Genomic DNA, 26,458 nt, shown 5'->3' with positions numbered 1-26,458 from the left:
CTTCCAATTTTTACCATGTAATGCCTCAGAAGTTTAGTGAAGTATAAAATCTCCAAAAACATATTGTAACCAAGTGCTTAAATAAATAAAAACCAGGATCTGCATACTGATGTTACAAAGTCTCAAAAGACAGAAATTGTTAGCTCCAGACAAGGTGATAGAGAGGACCTGGGTTAGGGAAGGGCCTTACATCCAGGCAGTTATGTTTGTTCAGAAATTCTACTAGGTCAACCTTTAAAATTAAAATAAATCCAGCATCAAAAATCACTCTCTTTCTCTCTATACTAAAAATAGCAAATTTACTATGGTGTAGGTTCCAAACAGTCACGAGTTATTTCCTCCTGCTGCTGTCAGCTTGCTTCTTGTCTCGGTAACATGTTCTGTTAGCATTTACAAAAATCTGTTTTCATAAGAATCCTTTTCCTTGGGGAACAAAGTGAAATCTTTCTAATATGTGTTTCTCCTTGAGAGCTGAAGAGATTTATCAAACGCAGTTTTTCTCATCGGGCATTCTGATACCTAAGATTCCTTATCAGTTTTCTATATTTGTGTTTACGTCTCAACGTTTCCTTTCTCAACTGTTTTTTTTTTTTCAGCTAAACAGTGTGATGATCTGCCAGAGAATCAAAATACTTAAGTCACTTTTTGAAAGTGCTCCCCTCCCCCGCCTCCCCCCCACCCCCCCCCCAGAACAAATCTATAAACCCAAACGTACATTTGGGCTGGCCCAAGGGGCTTATTTTGGCCTGTGCGTTGAAGCCAGGAGATGGACTGTTGCAGGGTTCGCCCTGGTCTCATCTGGTTCTGCTCCATCCCCCCTCAGGACTGCAGGGCACTCCCACCGATCCTACCTTCCACCCCCCCCACTCCCCCCCCCCCCCAGCCGGTTTTCCTTTGTGTCCACAAAACGGTGGATTTAGGCCAAGGTCGCTGCCTATCCCTTCACCTACACCGAGGGGCTCGAGGCCACCGACGCTGCAGGTCGCCGGAGCAGGGGCTCCTTCGGCGGGCGTCCCCCTGGGTTGGTGGTAGGCCCCTGGGCCGCGCGCCGGGACCTCCAGCGACACCCACAGCCACAGCGTATCTCCCTCGCTCCCTCGCTCGCTCGCTCCCATCACGTTTCTTCAACAGCCTCCTTCCAAATTCTCCCAGCCCCTCCGTTCCCATGAACACTTGTAGGCGACTGTGTCCCCTGATTGGTGGTTGGCCTGGCTTGTCTGTCATAGTTGGGGGTGGGGAGGTGTCCCACAAAGATGCCTCCGAGATACACTCGAAAAACAAATCCTCCGAGGTTCATTATTCGCGGCGGCTCGAGCGCGCCCCTCCCCCACCGGAGACGCACTCCCGCATCCGTCTTTATTGACAGACAATCGGGCTCCGAAGGTGTGCGGGCCGAGGGCAAGGTCCGGGCCCGCGGGCCTTCCCGGGCCGGCCCAGCTCGCCGGCGCCCTCCCCCCACGCGGCCTCCGGCCCTCGGCCCGTCCGCACCGGCCGCCCGGGAGGGACACTTACTTGAGCCCTAAGCCATTCAAGTGCTGTCCTATTAGCCTAATGACATCCTCGTCCGACTGCGAGAGCCGCTTCTTCTTCTTGAGGCTGCTGCCCAGCTCCGGGGTGGCGGCCGAGGCGGCGGCGGCGGCGGCGGCGGCGGCGGCGGCGGCGGCGGCCGAGGCGGCGGCGGCGGCGGCGGCCCCGCCGGGGACCCCGTTATTGACATTCAGGCTGTTGCTATTGTTGCTGGCGGCGGAGGGGGCGGCGGGCAGCAGCCCGTTGGCGTGGGCTAGGTCCCCCGCGGACGACGACGACGACGGGGACGACTCCCCGTTCTGGGCCGCCAGGCAGGCCAGCTCCGGGGTCTGTCCCTGGCCCCCGCCGCCCCCTCCGCCGCCGCCGCCGCCGCCGCCGCCTCCTCCTCCTCCTCCTGCCCCGTTGGCCTGCATGATGCTGCCGCTGACCAGGCTGTGGCCGCTACTCCGGTGCGGGGCGGCGGCGGGGACAGCGGCCGGGGGCAGTCCCACCACCACCAGCACGGAGGAGGAGGAGGAGGAGGACGACGCCGAGGACGAGGCCGAGGACGGAGGGGAGAGGCCTGCTCTGCCTGCCGAGGCCCCGGGCTCTCCTGCTCCCTCCGCCGCCGAGGCTCGGGGTTTCTTCCGCGGGGGCGGGGAGGCTCCGCCGGCGTCCGAGTCGGAGGAGGAGGAAGCGGAGGCCAGAGTTTCCTCGCCGAGAGAGGCCGTGGTGGGAGCCGGCGGGGCGAGGCGGGGGCCGGGGGAGGGTCGGGGCGAGGGGCCGGGGCGGGGGGCGGGGGCGGGGGCGGGGGGCCGGGGCCGGGGCCGGGGCCGGGGCGGGGGAGGGGCGGGGAGGAGGAGGAGCGGGAGCGGGGAGCGGGGAGCGGAGCGGGGAGCCGAGCGGAGCGGGGCCGCGGGGCCGGGCCTCTCCCTCCCCCCGGGCGGCTCGGAGCGCGGCGGGGGGCGCGCCGGGGCCCCGCGGGAGGCGGCGGGGGGCGCGGGGCCCGCCGCGGGGCTGGGCCCCGGCTCGGGCGGCGGCGGCGGCGGGCGGCGGCGGAGGCAGCGGCCGCCTCGGCCGCCTGGGCGCTCGGTGGCTGCGCTCCGCTCCCTGGTGTGTTGATTCTTCCCCCAGCTGCTGCCTAATGGAGTCCAGGCGCTCGCGTCACAGGAAATGCCTATACTGCCCTCCTCACTCACTTCCGGTGGCAGGTACGGGACCTATGGGGGGCCTGTCAGCCGGCACGTGCCGGGGCGGGCGGCCTGCGGCGGGCGGCCTGCGGCGGCGGGGACCCCGGCCCCGCGACCCCCGGCCCCCGGCCCCGGCTCCCCGGCGGAGTAAGTGCGGCCGCCCCAGGCCCGGCGACGGCTGGCGCAGGCCGGGTCGGGGTCGGGGTCGGGGTCGGGGTCGGGGTCGCGGCCGCGGCGGGGGGCGGGGCCGGGGTCCAGGGCGTTGGGGTCAGGGGGCCGGGGGTCAGGGCCGGGCCGTGGGGGGCGGGGGGTGGGGGGCTGGGGTCAGCATCCAGGGCCTCGGTCTGGGAGTGGGGGGGGTCGGCATCAAGGGCTCGGGTGCCAGGGCCTCGGTCTGGGAGTGGGGGGTCGGCATCCAGGGCTTGGGGGCCAGGGCCTCGGTCTGGGAGTGGGGGGTCGGCATCAAGGGCCTGGGGGCCAGGGCCTTGGGCCGGGGAGTGGAGGGTCAGCATCAAGGGCTCAGGGGCCAGGGCCTCGGTCTGGGAGTGAGGGGTCGGCATCCAGGGCTTGGGGGCCAGGGCCTCGGGCAGGGTAGTGGAGGGGTCAGCATCCAGGGCTTGGGGGCCAGGGCCTCGGTCTGGGAGTGGGGGGTCGGCATCAAGGGCTTGGGGGCCAGGGCCTCGGTCTGGGAGTGGGGGGTCGGCATCAAGGGCTTGGGGGCCAGGGCCTCGGTCTGGGAGTGGGGGGTCGGCATCAAGGGCTTGGGGGCCAGGGCCTCGGTCTGGAATTGGGTCGGCATCAAGGGCTCAGGGGCCAGGGCCTCGGTCTGGGAGTGGGGGGTTGGCATCCAGGGCTTGGGGGCCAGGGCCTCGGGCCGGGAAGTGGAGGGTCAGCATCAAGGGCTTGGGGGCCAGGGCCTCGGGCCGGGAATGGGCTTTCAAGGGGGAGCTGGGGCCAGGGCCCTCGGGGCTGGGAATGGGGGGTCAAGGGGGAGCTGGGGTGAGGGCTGTCAGGGCTGAGGAGTAGGGGGTTGGCATCCAGGGCATCAGGCCAGGGAGTAGAGGGTTGGGGTTGGGGCCATAGAGGCAAAGGTCATAGAGGCAGAGGTCGAGGGGGTCGGGGTCGGCACCGGCAGGACCAGAGTTCAGGGGGTTTGGGGATATCGGGGTCAGTGGCAGTGTTGAGGCATAGGGCTGGCAGCCCCGGCAGCTCACCCAGAGGTCACGTGGACTGAAACTGGGGAGAACAGGCTCCTGGTCTTAGTGTGGAGGAACCCGAGCTTCGGAGCAGCGCTCCCAGCGGAGAGCAGGATGTGCTTGGACACCGAGGCCCCAGGAGATAGAGCCTGTGGGCACCTGCCTGGGGCGGCCTCTGTCCCTCCCAGCTGCCTCTGCTGAACCCTGCATCCCGAGCAGGGTTTGGACTCTGCTTGAGATCCAGGCTTGAGGTTTTTAGGTGAAACGTGGGGCTTCCATGTCACTGTGACGTCCCAGCCTGTGTGCCTGCAGAAATGACCTTCAGCCCAGACGGTTGTGTGTGTGCCTGCGGCTGTGGTTACACGTCTGTGTAATAGACATTTTCTCAGAAATTAGAGAAATCTTCCTCTAAAGCCCGTTCCCTGTGGAAAACACAAAACTTCAACTGATGCGCCTTCTAGCACTGAAATTTGCAATATTAATAACTCGAGATAACTTTAGAGAGGCCTTGGGAGACCGGCCCTTTTAAATTCAGAAAAATGATTAAAAAGTGATGCTTATGAGAAATTAGTCAAAGAGTCCTGAGCTCTGTTGTTCTGCTGCCTGGAGGAAGGGAGAGGAAGTGCACAGCTTTGTAGTTCTCATCTCTTAAATATGCTTCCAGGTGGTGGTATAATTGCCAGGTGACTCTGGGTGGATGTTTTTATTCTGAGACAGACCTCGGTGTGAGCTGAGGATCAGAGGGCACTGTCATTGTACCAGCAGAGCCTGAATTACGGGATGCTGGACACCCTGACAGGTCCCTGTTTGTGTGTTCCCTCTACAGCCTTATTATTAAAAGTGTTACTGTGGATACAAAATTTAACTTTTGCAGTTATTTACAATAATTGGTTAGGCTTGTAATAGTATGAAGGACAAGCTTCTTAGTAAAGTGTATAGCTTTTGTAAAGGAAATAATTACTTGTGGTCGCTGCAGGTAAGGCCCACACTTCATTAACAAAACTAAACGAATGAAAACAGAAGCGACTTAGTTGCTGTCTAAACTGACTACGTATATCCCAGCTTTTCTATTTTTTTTTTATTCTGCTCTTGTTAGGATTCTGAATTTATGAGGTCCATGTGTACACACATTTTTCTCTGCTAAAATATTGCTGGAGAACCTGGTGTCTGAGCTCTAGGTGTTTTTAGAGCTTGTTTCCAGTCTGTGTGCAGATGAACAATTCTGGAACAACACTGCACACTCATAGACCATCAGTGACACCATTACTCCCTCCACAACAAAATCCAGAGTCTGCCTTGCTCTCTACATACTGACCTCAGGCTTTCTTTTGATTTTATCCCTTACCACTCCCTTGACGAATGCTTAGTGACTTCCCCCCAGACGTGCTGGGCTTACTTCATCTTTTGAGTCTCTACCCTTCTGATTCCAGTTCATTTTTCAAGATTTGCCTCGTTCGGGGGCCTCATCAAGGGAGCCTTTCCTGACTTCCAGCCTCCTGGCCCTCCGTGTGAGTATCACTTACTGGGGCCTTCAATTCTGAAGGCTGTTTGTAATCTTTGCTAATGTACTAAGACCCCTTCTTCAGGTCAGAAGAGAGGAGCCTTTCTAGACCTCTACCCCCAAAGATATAAAAGCATAGAAAATATCCAAGGAAAACACCCATAGGAAGGGAAAAACCCAAGGAAAAAACCCATAATGATGATTCTGTGAAAATTTTGTTTCAATGACATATCTGTGCTTGACAAACTGAAAAATATTTCTTCTGTAGGACATCCTCAAAAAAGTTTAAACAGTAATTCTCTAGGACAGCCCTGACAGAGAGACAGGACATAGATGTTAGATATCAAAATGTAAGTTACTTGTACTGTCCAAGGTAGTGTCTGTCAAAATTAAGGAACTACCTGATTTTAAAAAAAGCTGAGGTAGTATGTATGTTTATAATAAAATATGAAACCACATTTTCACAAAAGCCTTTTTTTTAAAAAGAGATTTATTTATTTGAGAGAGAGCGAGAGAGAGCACAAGCTGGGGGAAGAACAGAGGGAGAGGGAGAAGCAGACTCCCCACTGAGCAGAAAGCTGGACTTGGGGCTCCATCCCAGGACCCCAGGATCATGACCTGGGCCAAAGGCAGATGCTCACTGACTGAGCCACCCAGGCACCCCCAGAAAAGTCTTTTTTTTTTTTTTTTTAAGATTTTAAAATTATTTTTAAGTGATCTGTACACCCAGTGTGGGGCTTGAACTCAACTCTGAAATCAAGTGTTGCACGCTCCACTGACTGAGCCAGCCAGGCACCCCTTTCACAAAAGTCTTTGTAAAACTGGTAAAAACTGTTCTGTTTCGGTGTTAATTTGGTGTATCAATCTGGTTACTTAGCAACATCAATATTCTTCAATTCATTAAATTTTTGTTAGGGAAAGGTAGTTTTCATTATCTCAGGAATTCCTGGGGAGGGTGTATTTCTATCTCTGGCTTCTTTCCTAGTTCTTTGTTGAGGGTCCTAAAATTGGTGAGCTGGCCCTGGACTTAGGGGGGCCAGGGACCATCCAGAACAGAGCACAGTGCCTGGGGTTAGGGCGCGTGGTCCCCACTGATCTTGGGTGAGTCGTGTAACACTGCTGCCCTACATTCATCCCATCTTATAAGTGTAGAAAGTCCCTCTGGCCTACTTGCTGAGTTGGTGTGTGACTCAAATGGAAGAACAAATAAATATTTGGAAAAATGCCCTGTCAGAAATATTTCAAAATACATGTTAAACCCTCCATCATTTGGGAGGCCTGAGTGGCTAAGTGGTTTAGTGCCTGTCTTCAGCCCAGGGTGTGATCCTGGAGGCCCGGGATCTAGTCCTACATTGGGCTCCCCGCATGGAGCCTGCTTGTCCTTCTGCCTGTGTCTGCCTCTCTCTCTGTATCCCTCATGAATAAATAAATAAAATATTTTAAAAAACCCCTCCATCATTTCAAAAAGGATTTGAGGCAACTAAGTGCAGAGATGTAATACGGCCTTATTGTTACTAGTATTTCTGAGCCTGTACTCTGCCATGTGACTGTGTTCGTGTGCACTCTAGGCAGGCAGCTCTGAATACTGTGCTGCGCGTCGGTCTTGGTGACTGGGGAGTTTCTCATGCCTGCGTCATAGTGAAAGGCACAGTCACCTAGCAGTTGTACCTACTGCTGCACGCGTGTCTCTCCAGCACTTGCTCCTGATCCCCCATCTACAAGCATTTCGTTGGTGCCATCAGCATTCAGTCCACGCCTGGGAGTGGGAGGGGGTGGCCCAGCAGGTGGATCTTAGCGCAAGGACAGGACTCTCAAAAGTGCACAGATAGAAGTGTTTGCCTTCCTCAACTGCCAGCAGCCCTTTCATGAGCTGTCTTAGGCCCACTGGCTGTAAATCAATGGCTCAGGAAATTTCCTGAAGGAACTGAAGTAAACCAAGGAACTTGATTGTTCTTTTCCAATCACGCAACAGTGATAGACCGCTTGGACCAGCTTGTAGCTGCTGCTGCACTCTGTGGTGGCAGGTCACACTGAAACACCACATATGACCCCGAGCTTCATATGCAGAGATCTTCCCTGGAGCCCTGTGGACGAGCAAAAGGAATGGCCTGTGCTGATCTGGAAATGGCATCAAGATATGTTATTAAGTAAAAAAACTGCATGGTAGGATTCCTTTCAGTAAATTGCACGTGTACGTTATTTTTCTGGTGGGGTAGAAAAGCCTAAAGCTCTGGGGGGAGGAGGGGTAGGACTCCGATGGTGAGAAGGGGGCTATTTTTTCCCTTTGATACTTTAGTGTTTGCATTTTCTAACAATCAGTATTTTTTTAACGTGTCATTTTAATTTTGCTCTCTTTTTTTGTATTAATGTTTTTAAACTACTTGTGTTTTTCAAAGTACACTCAAAAACCATCAAAATACTCATAAGAATGTCATAATAAAAACATGTCACACAAAGCAGTGTTGTGCATATTTGACATTAAATATATATATTTTAAATGGCCCTTTCATTACCTGTACTCCCTTGTTCTCAGACAGCTCTCTCTGCACATACACATCCCTCTCATTTGGTTACGTTCATCTGGGGAATAAAGGGCAAAAAGACATTCCTATTTATTAACTTTGAAAAGTATCTAAATAATTAATAGCCCCTGGAGTCTGCATGGTAGACAACAGGCCCTTTGGGCAGCCTTACCTCATTCTCCGTTTCATATATGCTGTTCATTCCTCTGGCATTATGTTAATCATAAAGAATAGTCAACGATAAAACACAATTATGATGGTTAACAAGAAATTCTAGTTATGAAAAAATACGTTTTCAGAATGTATACACAGGCCATATAGAAGTAATGGTCTAATGGCTAGAATTTTAAAACTTAGAAATTTTAATATTTTGATTCTCTGGACCTCTTTGGTGAATTATTTTTATTTGGAAATCATGGTCTTTATTAAATAATACTAAACATATAGGCAAATGTGAAACATGATGGCCTCAATTTTTCAAAAAACTTGCTTGAATGAGCTCATGGATACCAATCATGAACAACAAAAGAACAAAATAATAGCTCTTAGCCTCTTTTTGTGGTGTGTGGAGTGGTGCCAGGCTAAATGAACACCAGTGGTTGAGGGGTACCTGGGTGGTTCAGTCTTGTAGGTGTCTGACTCTCGATTTCGGCTCAGGTCATGCATGATCTCAGGGTCGTGGATTGAGCCCCACGGTAGGCTCTGCACTCAGCGGGGAGTCTGCTTGTCCCTCTCCCTCTGACCCTCCCCCCACTTGTGCTCACTGTCTCTGAAATAAATCTCAAAAACAAGACTGGCAGTTGAGGGACTTGCTGGTCCCTTGAATGTGAATAGGGTTTATATCCTCTACAGAGAAGGAGCCTTTCTGCGTTTCTTGCTACACCTCTGACCTCTTATCTCAGAGGATCTTTTTCTTTACCCCCAAATTATTGGCAAATACTGTTCTCCAACAAATATGGAAATAGCTAGAAATAGATGTGTTTGGAAGGTTTAACCACAGAGTTTCAACAACACCATTCTCTGGTTTCTGAGAGCCCACCTTCCCATTCGTTCTTTCTGGCAGTGGCGTGGGTCCATGGCAGACTTCTGTGGCACTGGAGAAACGCTAAAGGCAACACCTGGCATCATTTTAAGCACTCTACGCATATTGTGCTATTTTAATCTCAGCAACCTTGTGAGGTATGTACTATTACCTGCGTTTCACAGGTGGTAGACCGAAGCACAGGAAATTTGAGGTCATGTGGCTGGTGGGTGGGTGAGCTGGGTATGCAGGGTTCTGAGCTGTACGCTCAACCCCTACGCTATCAGAGATGCCTGGTATGAATCTGAAAAGTATCCACTGTTGCAGTTCCTAGAGGTCAAAAGAAGAAACAGGAGCAAGTCCTATAAATTAATTTTTTAACCTTCCCCCCCCCTTTTTAAAAAAAAAAAATCTTATTCAGAGAGACAGAGAGAGAGTGAGAGAGGCTGAGACATAGGCAGAGGGAGAAGCAGGTTCTATGCAGGAAGCCCAATGTGGGACTCGATCCCAGGACTCCAGGATCGCGCCCTGGGCTGAAGACAGGCACTGAACTGATGAGCCACCCAGGCATCCCTAATCTTGCCCTTTTAGTGTGTATGAATCCTTGTTCCCCACTAGGAACTCTTTACTGTTTCATTGGCCTGGTTAGTGGATAAGTGAACCTTGGAGGAAGGGTGGTAGAAGGTTGTCCATTCTTTCTGGTTCATTTCTCTGAGAAATCCTTATTGAAATGCAGTGTGTTGAAATGGATGCTGTGTTTCCTGTGCTGCGCAGTATACATTGTGGTGGGGTCCCCCTGTTTCAGAGACTCTGCTTGATAAGGAGAGAATGGCCAAGACAACTTCTTGAGGTCCCAGGAGCCTGAGGGTTCAATGTTTACGGTTTCCATCGTCACTACGGAAATACTTGGTTCCGTTAGGGAGGTATGGAAGAGAGGAATCATAGGTGGCCCCACAGCATGGCACCCTGGCTAAGCTATGGCTTTAAAAAGGTTTTATTAAAAAATAATAATAATAATAAAAGTAAAAAGGTTTTATTATACAAGATCTATACATAAAAGTAGAACACTACACTTGACTCTTGAACTGTTCAAGTCCACAAGAAGTGGATTTTTTTCGATGAGTTGAGTACTGACCTGTGAATGTATTTTCTCTTCCTTATAAATTTCTTTTTTTTCTTATACATTTTTTAATAGCATTTTCTTCTCTCTAGTTTGCTTTATTGTTAAGAATACAATGCATAATACATGTAACATCCACAATACGTGTTCATCGACTATGTTATCGGTGAGGCTTCTGGTCAGTGGTAGGCTATTAGCAGTTAAGTTTTTGGGGAGTCGAAGGTTATACATGGATTCTTGACTGTGGGGGGGTCAGTGTCCCTAACCCCCATGTTATTCGAGGGTCACCTGTCCAGCTATATTAGCTATCAATTCATCTATTCTTATTTTACTGTTCTCCCTCTTCTGATTATTTTGAAGCAAATCCAAGATATTATTTTATTGATATATGTATACTTTAGTATATAGTTCTAAGTGGTAAGAAGTGTTGTTGAAAACATTGATATAAAGCCATCAATCATCTCACCTAAACAATTATTAAGTATCACCAAATATGCAGCTAATGACCAAATTCTCACAAATTCTTTTTTAACAGTTGGCTTGTGTGAAGCAAAATCCAATAAAGTCTACACATTAACTTTGGCTGATATATTTCTCAAGTCTTTTTTTAAGGAAACATTTTTAGGCAACTATAACAAATGGAGAAGAGTGTACAAATCCTTAAGCGTATAACTTAGTGAATTTTTTTTCCTGTGAGACCACCACCCATGTCATGAAACAGAACATTGCCCGGACCTCAACAGCATCTTACTGTAGTTTTAATTTGCATTTTTCTGGTGACTAATCATGTTGAGCCCTTTTAAAATATTTTTTAGGGGAGAGGCACTGGGACAGTCTCTTCTATGAAGTACCTTTTCAAGTCTTTTGCTTCTCCTTCCTTTTAAAATTGTGTTTCCTTTTTCTTATTGATTTGTGGAATTCTTTATGTATTCTGAATATGAGTGCTTTGTTGAATACATGTACTGCAAGTTTCTTCTCCCACTGTGTGGTTTGCTTTTGCTTTTTTAATAGTGTCTTGATGAGTAGAAGTTCTTAATGAAATCCAGTTCATCAATTGTTCCCTTTATGGTTTGTGCTTTCCGTGTTCTACTTTAGAAGCCATTCTCTGTCCTCAAGGGCATGAAGATACTCTTCTAAGAGATCCTCTGGAAGTTTCAATGTCTTGCCTTTCCAGGGCATGTCTACAGTTCTAAAATTTAGTGTTACTTTTTGTTGTTGTTGTTTGTTTGTTTTTTTTTTAGTTTAAGTCACCTCTATACCTAATGTGAGGCTCAAACTCATGACCCCAAGACCAAGAATTGTATGCTATTCTGACTGAGCCAGCCAGGTGCCCCTAAACTTTAGTTTCATGACTGGTGTAAGGTAAGGGTCAAGGCTCCTTTGTTTTTCCATGTTTATGTCCAGATGATCCAGCACCATTTTGAAAAGACCATTCCTTCCTCTCTGCCTTGCAGTGTGGCGTCATTATCAAAAAAATTAGAGTACTGTGCACATGTGGATCTGTTTCTAAACCCTCTGTGTTCTATTGGTCCATTTGTGTATCTTTATGCTTTGCTGACAAAAGTTTCTGCTAATACCATACTGACTTAATTGCTGTAATTTTATAAGTTTTGCCATCTGGTAGTGGAAATCTTTCAACTGTGGTTTTCTTCTTCAAGATCGCCTTGGCTGGCCCTTTGCATTTCATAGGAAAAAATGGAGTCATCTTGTCAATTGCCACAAAAAATTGCTGAGATTTTGACTAGAACTGAATAAAATCCATAGATCAACTTGGAGAAAACAAATACATTTTATAATACTGAGCTTTTGTGCTTAGGAACATGGGATGCTTTCCCATTTACATAAGTCTTTAATTTTTCCTAGCAATGTTTCTGGATTCTCTGGATAGGCCCTGCACGTATTTTATCAGATTTATTCCTATGTGTTGGATTTTTTTATGCCAATGTAAGTGGTATCATGTTTAAAATTTCATTTTCCTCTCCCTGTCCTCATGTTCAGATTATTGACAGGTGGTTCATCATCAGAGGTAAATGAAAAGTCCGATATCAGAGCTATTTTTTAGTCTTGAACTTAGCATGTTTTTACAGCTTCTACTTGCTTTCCACTTATAAATAATTTAACAATACAACTGGTCTTTCATTCTTTTAAAGATTGGACTCAAACTCTCCCTTTGGAGGAATTGGGAAGAGGGTGGCTCCAAAAATCTATTTAGGTGAGGAATGAAGGATTCTCCTGGGAAGAATCCATCTTAAGGGAGCTGGAGCCAGGCTGGACCCACTTGACCCTGTAACAAAGCCCTTCCCCAAGGGAGGGAGGCCGTGTGGTGGCTGTCACTCATTTGTCTTCTAGCCTGGGTGCCCACAGCTCCTGGCTTAGTCCTGGGAGGACAGTGTGCAGGAGGGAAGGCCACAGGTACAAAAATGTCAAGAACCCTTTCATTTTTATTATTTCTTTTTCAAATTTTTATTTCAATTCTAGTTAACATATAGTTTAATACTGGTTTCAGGAGTAGAATTGAGTGATTCATCGATTACTTATAACACTGGGTGCTCATGGTGACAGGTGCCCTCCTTCATGCACCTCCCCCATTCCTCCCCTCACCTGCCCTCAGTTTATTGTCTTTCTCTTATGGTTTGTTTCCCTCTCTCTCTCTTTCCCCGCTCCTGTATGTTCATCTGTTTTGTTTGTAAGTAACCCTTTTAATGACAATTTCAGAAAACACTGGGCATAATCTCTGCTGCTTTGCGGCCCCTTTGGTGGCATATCACGAAAGGAGAGCATTGTTCCTTGCCTTATAGCAGAGGTCCTGTAGCTTTGGCACGTTGTGGTGGGAGTGAGCACTGGCTTCCCCAGGGTCAGTGGGCCAGTGGGAGCAGTGGTGGTCAGAACATATAGGGTGAGGGCGGGAGAGCAGACATGAAGTGAGGACCCTGTTGCGTGCCTGGCACATGGCCACTGTGAGGTTTTCCTTGAAGACTGTGGGAAATAACTTGGGGTCGGGTGGGGGCTGCTTTAGAGGGGGCTAAAGTAGCAGTTTAAGGTCAAGAGACATGAAGCAGGTGAAATCATCATAATTTGATCATTCGATCCTTTACAGACTTAAGAAACCTTATATTGATTTGTTTTTTTAATTTTATCACCTTAAATTTCCTTGGAGTAAGTGGAACCATGGCTTCTGGTCTGTTTTTTCTCTGAGGTGACAGGCACATCTATATTTAGATCAATAGTCATGCTTCTGTGGTGATGGATCATGTGCCTCCAAACACGGCTGTGCATGGAAGTAATAACATGCGTATCTTTCTGAAGGGAGAGATCATCACCATTGTAGGTTTCAGGCACACACATCACAGGGACTTCTCTACAAACCTACTGATGAAGCAGGTGTGTGGGCAGTGGTGCCAGGGTGGAAGGTTCCCAGTGGGGCCAGTGTCCCCGAGCTCATGTCAGCAGACACACTCACACCCAGCCACATGTGGGCAGGGGAGCTTAGGACTTCACACGCCCCATGACAAGACCAGTAATTCTGATGGGATTGCCTTGAACTCCATCCTTTCTCTCACTTTCCCATGTCTGGCGTATCACAAAGTTCCACGGATCCTACCTTTTAACAGCTTTCCATCTGTCTCCTCTTTTCCTTCTCTGTTTCTGCTGGGAGTTGCGATCCTGGATGTATTTGGACCTGGATGGACGATAACCTCCTGCATGTTTTGCACTTTTCTCATAGTTGCCTTTGCTGCTACCAGAATTGTCTTTGTTAATATCAAGCCATCATGTGGCTTCCCTCCTTAAAAATCCTTAGATGGCTCCCCCTGCTCAAGGACTAAAGTCCAACATGCAGAGACTGGTAGGAAGCTGAGAACTGGCAGTTGCCTCTCTTTCCAGACACTGGGTCCCTCACACCTGCTCCTGGGCCCCCTGGAACCTAGGCTCTGCTTCCAGACTCGTCACCTTGCCATGATGCCTTCCCCCCACCCTCTTCTCTCCTCTGCCCTTCGGCCAGCTCTTCACTTTGACATTGTCCTCACACTCATCTTGAGCAGACAGATCAATGCACTTCCATCAGCCTCATTGCGTTACGCTGGATGAGTGTCAGTCTTCCCTGTTAGATGCGAGTCTGTGAGTTTTTCCCTCATTGCATCGCTGGGCGCCACAGGTACCTCACGGCCATCTGCCAGAGGCCTTCTTACCTCCAGCCAGCCATCTATCTGTTCCTTCAGCTAGTACTTCCTGAGCACCTGCTCAATGCAAGGCACCATTCTAGCTACTGGAAATACTTGGCGGAGAGACACAAAATGCTTATTTCCATGGCACTCAGGTGCTAGTGAGAGAAGACAGGTGAGGAGGGTAGAAACAAATGGGAAGTAAATCAGGTGGTGGGAAGCAGAGAAGCAAAGTAGGGTTATATGACACAGCATGAAGGGGTAAATCCCAGAGAAAGCCCCTCTGAGGGGCACCCTGAGGCTCTGAGACCGCAAGACCCACCTCTTGAAGATCAGGGAAGAGAGCATTCCAGGCCAGGATGCAGATAACAAAGGCCTCAGGGTAACAATAAGCTGACTTAGAATAAGCACTGGTGACCTAAAGCCAGGGCGGTCATGGGGCACATGGCAAAGTAGAGAGGTCATGGCTGGTTTTGGAGTCAAAGGTAATTCATTCTTTGAGACATACTGGATACTTGCTGGCAGCTACCAATAGCAGACCCTGTTCACAACCAATGGACCCAGCACCTAGGAAAGTGGGTGTGGAATCCCCTCCCTGCGTCACCGGGAGCCCAGCTCTTTGTGTCAACATGACCTGTGTGCAGGAGCTGCTCTGTTTTTTACCTGTTGATAAAAATTTAAAAAAACATTTTATTTGAATTCAATTAATTTACATATAACATATTATTGGTTTCAGAGGTAGAGGTCAGTGCTTCATCAGTCTTACATAACACCCGGTGCTCATCATATCATGTGCCCTCTATGCCCATCACCCAGTGACCCCGTCCCCCTATCTTCACCCCTTCAGTGACCCTCAGTCTGTTTCCTGTGATTAAGAGCCTCTTAGAATTTGTTTCCCTCTCTGATTTTGTCTTGTTTTATTTTTTCCTCTCTTCCCCTATGATCCTGTTTTGTTTCTTAAATTCCACGTATCAGTGAGATCATCCAATAATCGCCTTTCTCTGATTATTTCATCCTTTCTGATGGCTGAGTGGTATTCCATTGTGTATACACACCATGTCTAACTTATCCATTCACCTGTTGATGGACTTCTGGGCTCTCTCCACAGTTGGGCTCATGTAGGCATTGCTGGAGGTGCTCACTTGTAATTTCTGTTCTTAGGGCCTTCATTTTGCCCAAGGCACACACGTAACATAACCACAAGAATGTGACTACTCTTCTTTGGACTGAAATATGCCTATTTTTAAACCTTGCAATGGGAAGGCCCTTAGTTACTCCTTTGTCGTTATTCTCCAGCTTAGTATTTTCTTTTTCTTTTTTTAAAGATTTTATTTATTCATGGGAGAGAGAGACAGAGAGAGAGAGAGAGAGAGAGGCAGAGACATAAGTAGAGGGAGAAACAGGCTCTTCGCAGGAGCCCGTTGTAGGACTTGATCCTGGACCCTTGAATCAGGCCCTGAGTCAAAGGCAGACGCTCAACTGCTGAACCACCCAGGCGTCCCAGCTTAATATTTTCTTACTCCCTTCCTGCATCCCCTGAAGAGAAGTTGCAGGGTGGGAAACTGCATGGTTTAGCATGGGGCGAGCTGTCTGCTCCTGTCCATGCAGGGCCATGGCTGAGGGTCGAGTAACCAGGGCTGCCCTGAGGACACCGCTGATGCAGAAGGCCTTGCTGTAGCAGCTACGAGTCTCATCGCAGGAAGGCTGAGTGTGAACTTAAGAAGTGGGACTCGTGGCTCAGACCAGCCCATTGGGCAGCTTTGTTTTCTAACTCAAAATGTCTCCTGAAAACCCTGAGTTTCCAGACCCATGCTAGTTCTATCTGGTAGAGAGGTGCTCCCCACCACGGCCATGATATGCCAGAGGAGAGCCACACTTTATTGTTCCTGGCAGGTGGGTGGCTCTCAGGAGATCACACCCAGAGGAAGGCTCACATTCCTGTGCTTATATGAACCAAGTGGCTTGGCCACACCAAGGCCACGTCTCGACCTGTGACGCCATAGACCCTGCTGTGTGGTACACTGATCTCTTTGTGGGTATTTCTCATTTAATTATATTCCTGGTGATTCTTGTGGAAATGGACCATCTAGAAAACTTCTGTAACTGTACAGTATCATAATTCAGTATCGAAAGAAATTTGGACCTCAAGGTGTCAGAAACCTGTGATGGCCAGGTGTCTTGCCTAGCTGTTGGATCAAGGTCTAATAGCCTCATGTTCCTGACTTCTAGGGCAGGTCTGTTCCCAGTCTGTTTAATGACTGCCTTTGTCATTAAAGGGGAGGTAGCAAACTGGGGACCTGAGATTGGTCTTTTTTTTTTTTTTTTTTAAGCTAATAGTCCATATTTAAACACTGGGAGATTACATGCAAGGATCTGGATTTCTGGTTTCTTTGCAAAGTGCTGAGCCCATGCTTCTGCAAGACTAACGGTTGGCGTTAATGGTGGCTTCTGCTTTTATGCAGGTCATGTGCGTTCCAGCTCAGCTTGGTGTACGCTGCTCTCTGCATCCTCCCGAATGTCAAAGTTCATGGCCAGCTGCCATTTAGGGTCAAACTTGTGGTGTCATATCTCTGATAGTAGAATTAAGTGAACTCTCTCTCATATCCATGTTTCTGTCAGACACGGGCTGTATTTCAAGACAAATGGGTATTCCAAAATTAAAGTGTTTCAGGGCCAGAAGAATACAGTTCAAGATGATCTTATGGGATAGACCTATTGGCACCTGTAGGCATTGGAAGTTGCAACTCTTGATACCATTGTAATCAGAAGAGCTTTGGGTATGTCTTTTCACTGGGAGGTTGCAGTGTATCTTAGACAAGTTTTGAAAGGAGATTTTCATGGAGAAAGTGGAACAAGAAGAGGACATGGGACCCTTCTCTCCCCTCACCCCACAGCAGAGCTACTAAAAGGAAGATTAGTTTGTTTAGATCATGAGTGAACTTGTTCAAAAGACTGTGCTTTGGGAACTCTTCACATAGACTTTCGGCAGAATTAGCTCCATCCGTTCCACTGTCCATCCTGGCAGCAGAGCTACTGGGGGAGTCAGAGCTGAGGGCTCCTCTGCCATTTGCTGACGAGACACTGATGTTGCCTCAAGGACATATACTGTATTACTTGGAGAAATAAATTGCAAATAAGCAACACCCAGAACGCACCACACTCATGATTCCCTGAACAAAAGGTGGCATGCTTTACCTATCCTGTACGCAGGGCCGCTGACGGGCTCACTCCTGCTCGTGACCTTCTTTCTGGTCTCTGCCTCCAGCTGTCCTTGAACTCCACCAACTAATATTTCTTTTGTGAAGCGGAGGCTCCATAAAGGTTAAAAATAATTCAGCTATATTGTGCAGCACATAATTGAAATGTCATGAGCCATCTAGAGAGCAGGAGAACCAGTTCTCTCTTGTTTCTATTGGTTTAGTCTGTTGACTCTTCTGGTGCCCGTCCCTGACGCTTGGGCCGGGAGACATGCTGAGGAATGCTTCCTCTGGGGTTTCGACCGGCACGGCTATTTGTCATGGCCTCAGAAGCTGCTTGGCTACAGGTAAGGATGGCTGCCCTTATGGGAGGGATAATTATAGTCAGTGACCTCTGAGCTTGTAGCTTGGCCTTACTCTGCACCCAAACTGCACCCAAGCTCAGGTGTGATTCAGGAAGTCATCTGTTTTTGTGTGTTCATGTGGATGATTTCCTTACCTGCTTTATGGAAGGGGAACAGCCTCAGGGACACCAGGCTGAGTACAGGGCTTGGAGGTGGAGACTCTGTACAGGAAGGATTAAGTAGAGGGAGGAGTCATGGTCATTAGGGTACCAGACACCTGGCAAAACTGAACACAACCACCCACCTCCTCCCTGACTCACCCCCAAAGCATGGTTGACCTGGAGGGTGTGTGTGGTAAGCAGGTACTTGATTCAGCGAGGCGGGTGGGGGCCTGAACCCCATCCCTTCCCACCCCTGAGACTCCATTGGTTACTTTTTTCCCAGAGACCTGGAAGCTTGGGGATCTCAAGATACACCTTGACCAGTGGAGTCTGTCTGAGCCTTGTGTAACCTTGTCACGTGAGTGGCCCGACCAAGTAGAATGAGTGATTAATAGCTAGACTTATCAGGGGCCTGGGAGGCTCTTTGACTTACCAGGATTATCCAGGAGTTACCGAGTTACAGTGCCTGGAGGGGAGGCCTCATTAACCTGGCTTCCTTGAGGTAGACGGACCCAGAGCAGATTATGGGGCTGTGCAAAGGCCCCTTCCCTTGGCTCAGAGAGACTGCTCCCTTTGCCATGATCAAGGGGGTGGTCTGGTCAGCATTATAGAGATTCTTTCAGTACCATACCTCTTATATCATATGTCATAGGGTAATGGAAAAACTCCTCAATGGCCAGACCAGTGTTGGCCACATCAAAGCAACGGCTGTTATACCAGTCATGGTAAATGAATGTGGGTCCCAATATAGACATTGTTTTATCCTTCTTTCTTTTTAAATAAAGCATTTGGCTTGTATATTGTGCTTGAAACATGGAGTATCAACATACACAGTCATATCTGAATATAAATGCTACCTATGTTTTAATGATAATTGCCATTTTTATTATGTATATGGCAGCACAGTTGTATTATTTTAAGTGATATATGTGAATGTAAGGTGTACAGTGAGTTAAATAATTACTGTTGCTCCCTGTGACCTGTGTAGGATGTACCAGTTTAGTGGATGAGGTCATTCAAATCACAGAAAAAAGTCGCCTTCACCTGCCTGTCAGAATGCATGGAAATCACAAATCTGGGGTCGTACCTGGATATCGAGAACATCGTCTGGGAGCATTGAACCCTTCCTACCCCTCCCTCTCTGTACCCCGCCTCCTACCTGCTCCCACATGTGGCACTATTCTACGTAGGAAAGCTCCATCCCTGAGCAGTGGGACTAGGCCCTGTGGGAACCCTTCCCTGGACCCCTGGCCAGAAATGGGATGTGGCCCAGGAAGCAGCCCATACTCATGCTAGCTGGCACATGTGACAAGGACCCCATCCGTCCCTTGGACACTCTGCCATGGTGCCCTCTTGGGGAGGGGTCTATCCCTCTGCAGCCATGGTCACTGTGCCCCTTGACCCCATTAGTGTTGTACCTGCTTCCACACCCCTCTAGTGATCAGGAGTTACAGGATGAGGCTTGTGGGGGCCCTGCTTGGAGCCCCTTGCAGCGAGTCCACTGTCCCTGAGTGTGGTGGCAGGTATACTACAGGAGGAGCAGTGTTTCCACCCCCATGCCTGAGGTCTGCTCCAGCAGGGCGACAGTTTCCTAGGTCAGTGGCTCCAGACAAGGCCAGGCCAGCACGGTGAGGGGCTCAACTGGCAGCGACCCAGAGGCCATGACCTGAGGCTAAATCGGAGGAGGGCCGCGTACAGACCAGGATGGCTGTGGCCGATCCCTCCCCTGTGTATACCCCTCTGAGCTCACACTTCTCAGCTCTCCAGCTAGGTGGGGAGGTGGCCCTGGCTTCTAGAAGTGCCTCACAGCTGTGGGAGGCCCGCCTCATGCTTCCCAAGGGAATCCCACAGCGTTTCAGCAGCTTCTGGAAGGATCCAAGGCTACCCAACTAAATGGGAATCTGTGCTCTGAGAAGTTAATTGGCTTTTGCAGCAATACTTACTCCCCCCTCCCTTCCTTCGTAGGAGACGAAATATTGGGTCAAAGGGCCAAAGGATGCCAGGTGGGGGTCTTGGTGCCATTCCCAGCCTGACTGTTCCTGAAGCTTCCCAGTCCAAGTGTGGGAATTCCGTTGGTGGTTCTGACACCTGGTGGCCATACTGGAGACTGCACCTGGGCCAGCGGCTCCCTGTGGCTTGGATCCTTCCCTACTTTTAATGTCAACAATGCAAGAGGTAGTTCAGACGTTAGTTGTTTTTAATTGAAGTATTTATAAGTAACGTTCCCTGGCAAATACATTTGGACAGAAAATATATGCAAAGATGTCCCAGAACTGTGTAAGGAGCGCCTCCAGTCTGGGGAAGAGGGGACTTCTTTTTCTTCATACCTTTCACTTCTCTCTGAAATCTGTTTTAAATGAAAAGGAATGTATTAGTTTATTACTTGTCACTGAAGTACCACTGGGGCAGGAGACCTGGAGGGCGGGGTGTTCCCAGGGACCCCTGCCCCTTCTCCTGTGTTCACACACTTCGAGTGAGCATGGTGTGGCCGGATCCACTCTGACTTTGATCATGATGGTGGCCCCACCGGGTGGGAGCTGGTCCTGGAGCAGGTGCCTGGCCCCCAGGGGTGAGCTCAGTGCAGGGGTTCCAGGGGACGAGCCACGCCCTCACTCAGGTCCCTGGTGCCTCCCAGATGCCCCCGTGGGTTCCAGCTCAGGGAGCAGGCCCCAGGCGGTTGTGGCCTGTGGCTGGCCGGCATGGGAGCCAAGTCTGCTGAGAACCAGCACCTCCTGATGCCTCCTGCTGTCTGATCCCAGCATGTCCTTCCCCAGTCAGCAGGCCCTGGGTGATGACATACCTACGCTTTAAGACTGGTTGAGCACCACTGTTGGCGTGTGTGCTCTGGGACAGCAGACACCCTTGCTTGACTGTGCCCCTGAACCCAGCTCTCCACTGGCAGCCCACAAACCCCAGGTGCTGAGTAGCCTGGAGCAATGGGCAGGGTTATCAGGGCCAGAGCCTCAGCTGGATCCACACAGAGGGGAGCACCTTCCCACCCTTGCCCTGAAGGATGGGACTGAACACGGCTGTGGAGCTCCTTGGCACCCATTCTTCAGGGGGAGAAAATTGTAGCAACATGCTCAATTGTTGGTCCTTTGACCCAGAGGACATGTTTCAACTCCAGGGATTGGTTCTTTTAGGGTACACCCTTGAGGGTACAAGATAGCATGTGTGCCATCCCAGAATTGGTTTCAGTGACCACCATCTTTTTGACTCCAAATAGCCGGGCACCTGACCTGCTGCTCATTGCCCTCTTCCTCCTTTGAGCAGCACCACTGTTGCCTTGTGGGACAATCAGAGCTCCTCCCTTTGCCTCTTCTCCTTCCCGCTCCTGCTGGCTGGATCACAGTTCCCTAGCAGACATCATGTAACTGCAGGGATGGAGGCCATGTGCCTACGGAGACAGCAGGAGGCTGAGACCCTGAAGACTTTGCAGAGCTGCCACACAGCTCTCCACTCTTTACCTCTAGTCTCCAGTAAAGTGGAAGAGTAAAGCCATATACGTCAGTGATGGAGTTTCCTGTTACACGAAGCCAAACTTCATTTAACAGATGCAGGGACCCTCAGTGATGCCCACTGTGGCATGGAAGCAGGAAACAGAATCACACCACTCGAATCTCTGGTAGGACTCTGTGTACATAGAAAAATAGATCTGTGTGCGTTATTGTTCTGAGAACTATTGAATTATATAAATGTTCTCACTGTGGGGCTGGGGTAGAGCTGGACTTTTCATAAGTGCACCAAGGTATCTCTCAGCTTCTGTTTAAATATGGGGGGTGAGTGGGGAAGAGGTGTGTGAGGGTGCAAAGGGCAGAGGCAGGCTGCTCTGATCATCTTGGTAAAGTTGCATTTGGAGCTTGCAGAAAGCCCTGGTCCTAGGCTCTGGAAAAGCTTACTTGTGTTCCCTGCACAGGGGCGCTGGAGCTTGTTCCAGTTGTAGGATCCAGGTCTTCCTTGATCCTGGGGTCACTTTTTGTTAAAAACAGCTTTATTGATGGGGTGCCTGGGGGGCTCAGTTAGTTGAGCATCTGACTCCTGGTTTCAGCCCAAGTCGTGATCTCAGGGTCATGAGATTGAGCCCTGTGTCACACTCTGTCCTCAGTGGGGAGTCTGCTGGAGAGTCTCTCTCCCTCTGCCCATCCTGTGCTCTCTCTCCCTTTATTTCTCACTAAAAGACAACCCCCCCCCCAAAACCCTGTATAGCTTTACTGACATAGACTCAACTGCACACATTCAAAGTAGTGAATTTGATGTTTTGCCATGTGTTTACATCTGAGAAACTCAACCAGGATCAATCCAGTAAATGTGTCCATCACCCCCCACATTTCACTATGTCACTATGGATTATTTGCATTCTTAAAATTTTTTGCAAATGGAATGGCATAGCATGTATTCTTTTTTGTTTTTTGTTTTTGGTTTGGTATCATTCAGCATAATTTTTTTTAAAGATTCATCTATCCTGTTGTATATATCAGTTCTTTCCTTTTTATTGTGGAATAACATTCCATTGATATTGTTGTGGATGCACCACAATGTCTATGCAGCTGTTCACGCATGTTTAGATAATTTCTGGGATTGGCTCTTAGAGCTGTTGAAAGCAGTTGTGTACAGGACTCTGAACTACTTGGGGATCTATCAAGGAGTAGAGTGGCTGGGTCATATGGTAGGAATATGCTTCACTTTTTCCCCCCTAATCAGATATTCTTATTATACTTATACTCTTATCCTTATTCATTGTGTATTTTGAACAGAAGATGTTTAGTACAGACTTATCTCTGAGTCATCAGACATTTTGAAGAGAAGATGATTTCATAGCCAGTATGACTTTTACTCCCTTTTATCCATGGGAAGATAATCGTGCCAATATCCACACAGAAGGTACTCCTGCTTTTCTTGTGTTACCACCAATTTGCATTCACAAGTAAAAGAAAACTAATAAATGTATATGTACAGGGCAGCCCCGGTGGCTCAGCGGTTTAGCCCTGCCTTCAGCCCAGGGTGTGATCCTGGAGTCCCAGGATCAAGTCCCGCATCGGGGTCCCTCCATGGAGCCTGCTTCTCCCTCTGCCTGTGTCTCTGCCTCTCTCTCTCTGTGTCTCTCATGAATAAATAAATAAAATCTTAAAAAAATGTATATGTGCATGTTTGTTTTTGAATATATACGTTTTCCTCACATGTATGTGTCTTCCAAATGATCACATAAATAATTTATTCTCTCAGTTGGACTGGAGTCCAACTCAGTCTTTAATTTTTAAAACATTTAATTTTTAAAACACTTATCAAGTTTTAAATTTTAAGACATTTATCAAGATTTTAATAAACATGCCACAAAATTCACCCACTGAAAGTGTACAATTCCATGGTGGTTTTTTTTAGTATGTTTAGAGAGTCACGCAGCTGCCACCACTCTCTTGAGTTTAGAACACTCAACCTGAAAGAAACTGTGTGTCTGAAAAGAAACTTTTTCATCCCCCCAGGCTCCCCAGTCTCTCCGGGTTGTGCTTCACCACTAATGATGTACTTCCTGTTTCTCTGTATTGCCATTTCTGGACATTTCATGGACATGGAATCACATGCTCACCCAACCATAGTGTATGTTAGGATTCACTCCTGGTGTCGTACAGTCTATGTTTTTCTCCCCTTAGTTTTTATTTTACTTGAGTTTAGTTGACATATAGTGTTCATTCTGTGGTTTTGACAAGTGTATATGACACATGTCCACCGTTACTAGTATCGTTCAAAATAGTTTCATGGCCCTAAAAATCCCCTTTGCTCTGCTTAGCTTTGTGAAAAGCTGCCCAACTGTTTTACAGAGTGGTTGTACCATTTTACATTTCTGATGATAGTGTGGGGGTTCCAGTTCCTCCAAATCCTTCTCAACACTTGGGATGGTCAGTCTTTTCAATTTTAGCCGTTTCAATAGGTGTGTTGTGGGATCTCACTGTGGCTTTGGTTTGCATTTCCCTGGATACATCTTTTTGTTTGCTCATTTGCCCTCTATGTACCTTCCTTGGTGTACTCTCTGTTCAAATCTTTTACCCATTTAAAAAATTGTGTTGTTTTCTTGTTACTAATTTTTCAGAGTTCTTGTAGTGTGAATACACATCCTTTATCAGATACATGCTTCGCAATGGGTTTCTCTCAGCTTACAGGTTGTCTTCATTCTCTTAGGAGCTAAGTTTTAAAATTTGATTAAGTTCACCTTATCAAATTTTCTTTTTAGGGATCAAGTTTTGGTGTCATATCTAAGTGATCTTTGCTGGCCCCAACATCAGAAAATTTTTCTCCAATATTTTCTTCTAGAAGTTGTATAGTTTTAGGCTATACATTTAGGTCTGTCACTCCATGTTGTGTATGGTGCCAGGTATGAACTGGAGTTCATTGTTTTTGTATATGGGTGTCAAGTCAATTCAGCACCATCCTTGCTTCACTGACTGCCTTCATACCTTTGTCAAAAACTGGTTGTCCGTGTATGTTTAGATATATTTCTGTGTTGCTCTTCTGTCTCATTCATCTATTTGCTTATTTACAACAAATCAAACTTTTGATTCCTATAGCCTTTAAATAAATCTTTAAGTCAGGTAGTGTGAGTCCTCCAACTTTGTTATTTTTTTAAAATAGTTGTTCTGGCTATTCTAAGCTCTTTATATTTTCATACAAATTTAAAAATCAGCCTGCCAGTTTATGCAGAAAATCCCACAGGAATCTCCACTGGGATTACATTGAATCTGTAGAACAATTTGGGAAAAACTAATGTCTTAGCAATATTGAGTTTTCTGACTCAAGAAAAATGCATATTTCTCTCCCTTTTTAAAAAGCTCTGTTTAAATTTCCTTTGGCGATATTTTGTAGTTTTCAGTGTACCTGTTTGTGTACTTTTTGTCATATTTATCCCTAATTTACTTTTTTGATATTGTTGTAAATAGTATTATTATTAAAGATTTCAATTTCTTATTTTGTGTTGCTAGTATATAGGGTATAACTGACTTATTATATTGATCTTGTGTTCTGCAAACTTACTATATTCACTAGTTCTAGTAGCTTTTTTGTAGATTAGATCACATTCTCTGCTTAGATGATCATATAGTTTGTGACTAAAGGTAGTTTTATACTTTCCTTTCCAATCTTGATGCCTTTTATTTCTTTTTCTCACTTGATTGCACAGAAATAATGAGAATAGATGTCCTCGTGTTATTCCTGATCTTGGGGAAAAGTGTTCAGTGTCTCACCACTGAGTATGATGTTGGCTATATAGGCTTTTCATAGATGCTCTTTATCAGGTTGAGGAAGTGCCTTTCTATTCCTAGTTCACTGAATCATTTTACCATGAAAAGGTGTTGGATTTTATCAAATGCATTTTTTGCATGTGAGATGATCACATGGTGTTTCTTAATATCTTGTTAGCTGAATGACTTACATTCATTTTCAAATGTTAAACTGAGGCTGCATTCCTGGGATAAACCATACTTAGTCATAATGTATTAACCTCTTAACAATTGTTGGATTCAATTTACTAAAAATTTTGTTTAAAATTTTTGTATCCATATTTATGATGATTGGTATGTAGTTTCTTGTCTTATAATGTTTTTGGCTTTGGTATCGGAGAAGTGCTAGCTCAGAATGAATTGCGAAGTATTCTCTCTTCAGTTTTCTGAAAAACTGTGTAGTATGATATTACTTTTTCTTAAATGTTTGGTAGAATTCATCAGTAAAGGTATCTGGGCTAGGAGCTATCTTTGTGGGAAAAATTTAACCATAAATTTGATGTCTTTAATAGATATAGATCTATTCGAGTTATTTATTTCTTCTTGAGTGAGCTTTGGTAATTTGCATCTTGCAAACAGTTGTTCACTTTATCTAAGTTGTCAAATTTACAGGCATAAAGTTGTTCATAATATTCTCTTATTATCTTATTAGTATCTGTAGAGTCTGTAGTAATTTTACTTACTTGTCTCATTCCTGATATTGCTAATTTGTATCTTCTCTCTTTTTTCCTGATCAGTTTAGTAGACTGACCTTTAGTAATTTTACTGATATTCTCAAAGGGTGACCTTTAGGTTTCATTGATTTTGTTGTATGTTGTATGTTGTTTTTCTGTTTTCTGTTTCATTGATTTCCTCTTTGATCTTTATTATTTCTTGTGTTCTACTTACTTTGGTTTCATTTTTTCTTCTTTTTCTAGTTTCATGCAGTAGGAACTAAGGTCACTGATTTGAGACCTTTCTTCTATTCTAATAGTAGGTGATCAGTGCTATAAATTTCCCTGTAAGAACTGCTTTATCAGAATCTCACAAACTCTGATATGTTGTATTTTCATTTTCATCTTGTTAAAAGCACTTTCTAATTTTCCTTTTGATTTCTTCTTTGACCCCTGGGTTACTTAGAGGTGTGCTATTTAATTTCCAAATATTTCAAGATTTTTCCAGACATCTTTCTGTTAATTGATTTCTAATTTAATTCCTTATGACCACAGAACATACTCTGTGTGAGTTAGGTGCTTTTACATGTATTGAGACATATTTTATGGCCCAGAATAT

At 47.2% G+C, this 26,458-nt stretch overlaps 2 protein-coding genes and 1 long non-coding RNA gene across 5 annotated transcripts in view; 1 reads left to right on the top strand and 2 right to left on the bottom strand.

Annotated features, from left to right (window-relative positions):
* WDR26 (WD repeat domain 26) overlaps positions 1-2,260 on the bottom strand; it is a 39,814-nt gene extending 37,554 nt beyond the window's left edge. The window contains exon 1 of one of the 3 annotated variants that reach the window (XR_004817128.2): positions 1,513-2,064. Coding sequence is in view for 2 of the 3 variants with exons in the window: in XM_025430713.3 (XP_025286498.3) it covers positions 1,513-1,940 (428 nt within the window). In the remaining variant the exon portion in view is untranslated. Of the gene's footprint in view, positions 1-1,512 lie in introns of all 3 variants that reach the window. The other 2 variants (XM_025430713.3, XM_035718557.2) reach the window with 2 other exon arrangements.
* LOC125752135 (translation initiation factor IF-2-like) lies at positions 1,939-7,852 on the top strand. The gene is made up of 4 exons (XM_049112977.1): positions 1,939-2,275; positions 2,373-2,717; positions 5,323-5,400; positions 7,366-7,852. The coding sequence occupies exons 1-4, from the start codon at positions 1,939-1,941 to the stop codon at positions 7,425-7,427; spliced, it is 822 nt and encodes a 273-aa protein (XP_048968934.1). The 3' UTR covers positions 7,428-7,852.
* Positions 7,853-7,905: 53 nt separating this feature from the next.
* On the bottom strand, positions 7,906-9,875 carry LOC118355178 (uncharacterized). The gene is made up of 3 exons (XR_004817127.2): positions 9,599-9,875; positions 9,109-9,266; positions 7,906-7,973 (listed from the first exon to the last, which is right to left on the bottom strand). It is a non-coding gene; the product is annotated as an uncharacterized LOC118355178 (long non-coding RNA).
* Between the last annotated feature and the right edge of the window lie 16,583 nt (positions 9,876-26,458).

This window comes from Canis lupus, chromosome 7, assembly GCF_003254725.2.
Source record: "Canis lupus dingo isolate Sandy chromosome 7, ASM325472v2, whole genome shotgun sequence".
In the NCBI taxonomy this organism is placed as follows: domain Eukaryota; kingdom Metazoa; phylum Chordata; class Mammalia; order Carnivora; family Canidae; genus Canis; species Canis lupus.
The sequence above is the reverse complement of the archived record's forward strand: the minus strand, read 5'-3'. Positions and strand labels throughout refer to the sequence as shown.

What these genes read in the sequence shown, in the direction of transcription:
- LOC125752135 (XM_049112977.1), top strand. Translation starts at nt 1,939, where the DNA reads ATGATGCTGCCGCTGACCAGGCTGTGGCCGCTACTCCGGTGCGGGGCG. An exon ending in TCACTCACTTCCGGTGGCAG is followed by an intron (nt 2,718 to 5,322) that starts GTACGGGACCTA and finishes TTCTGATTCCAG; the next exon opens with TTCATTTTTCAAGATTTGCC. An exon ending in CCAGCCTCCTGGCCCTCCGT is followed by an intron (nt 5,401 to 7,365) that starts GTGAGTATCACT and finishes ATCACGCAACAG; the next exon opens with TGATAGACCGCTTGGACCAG.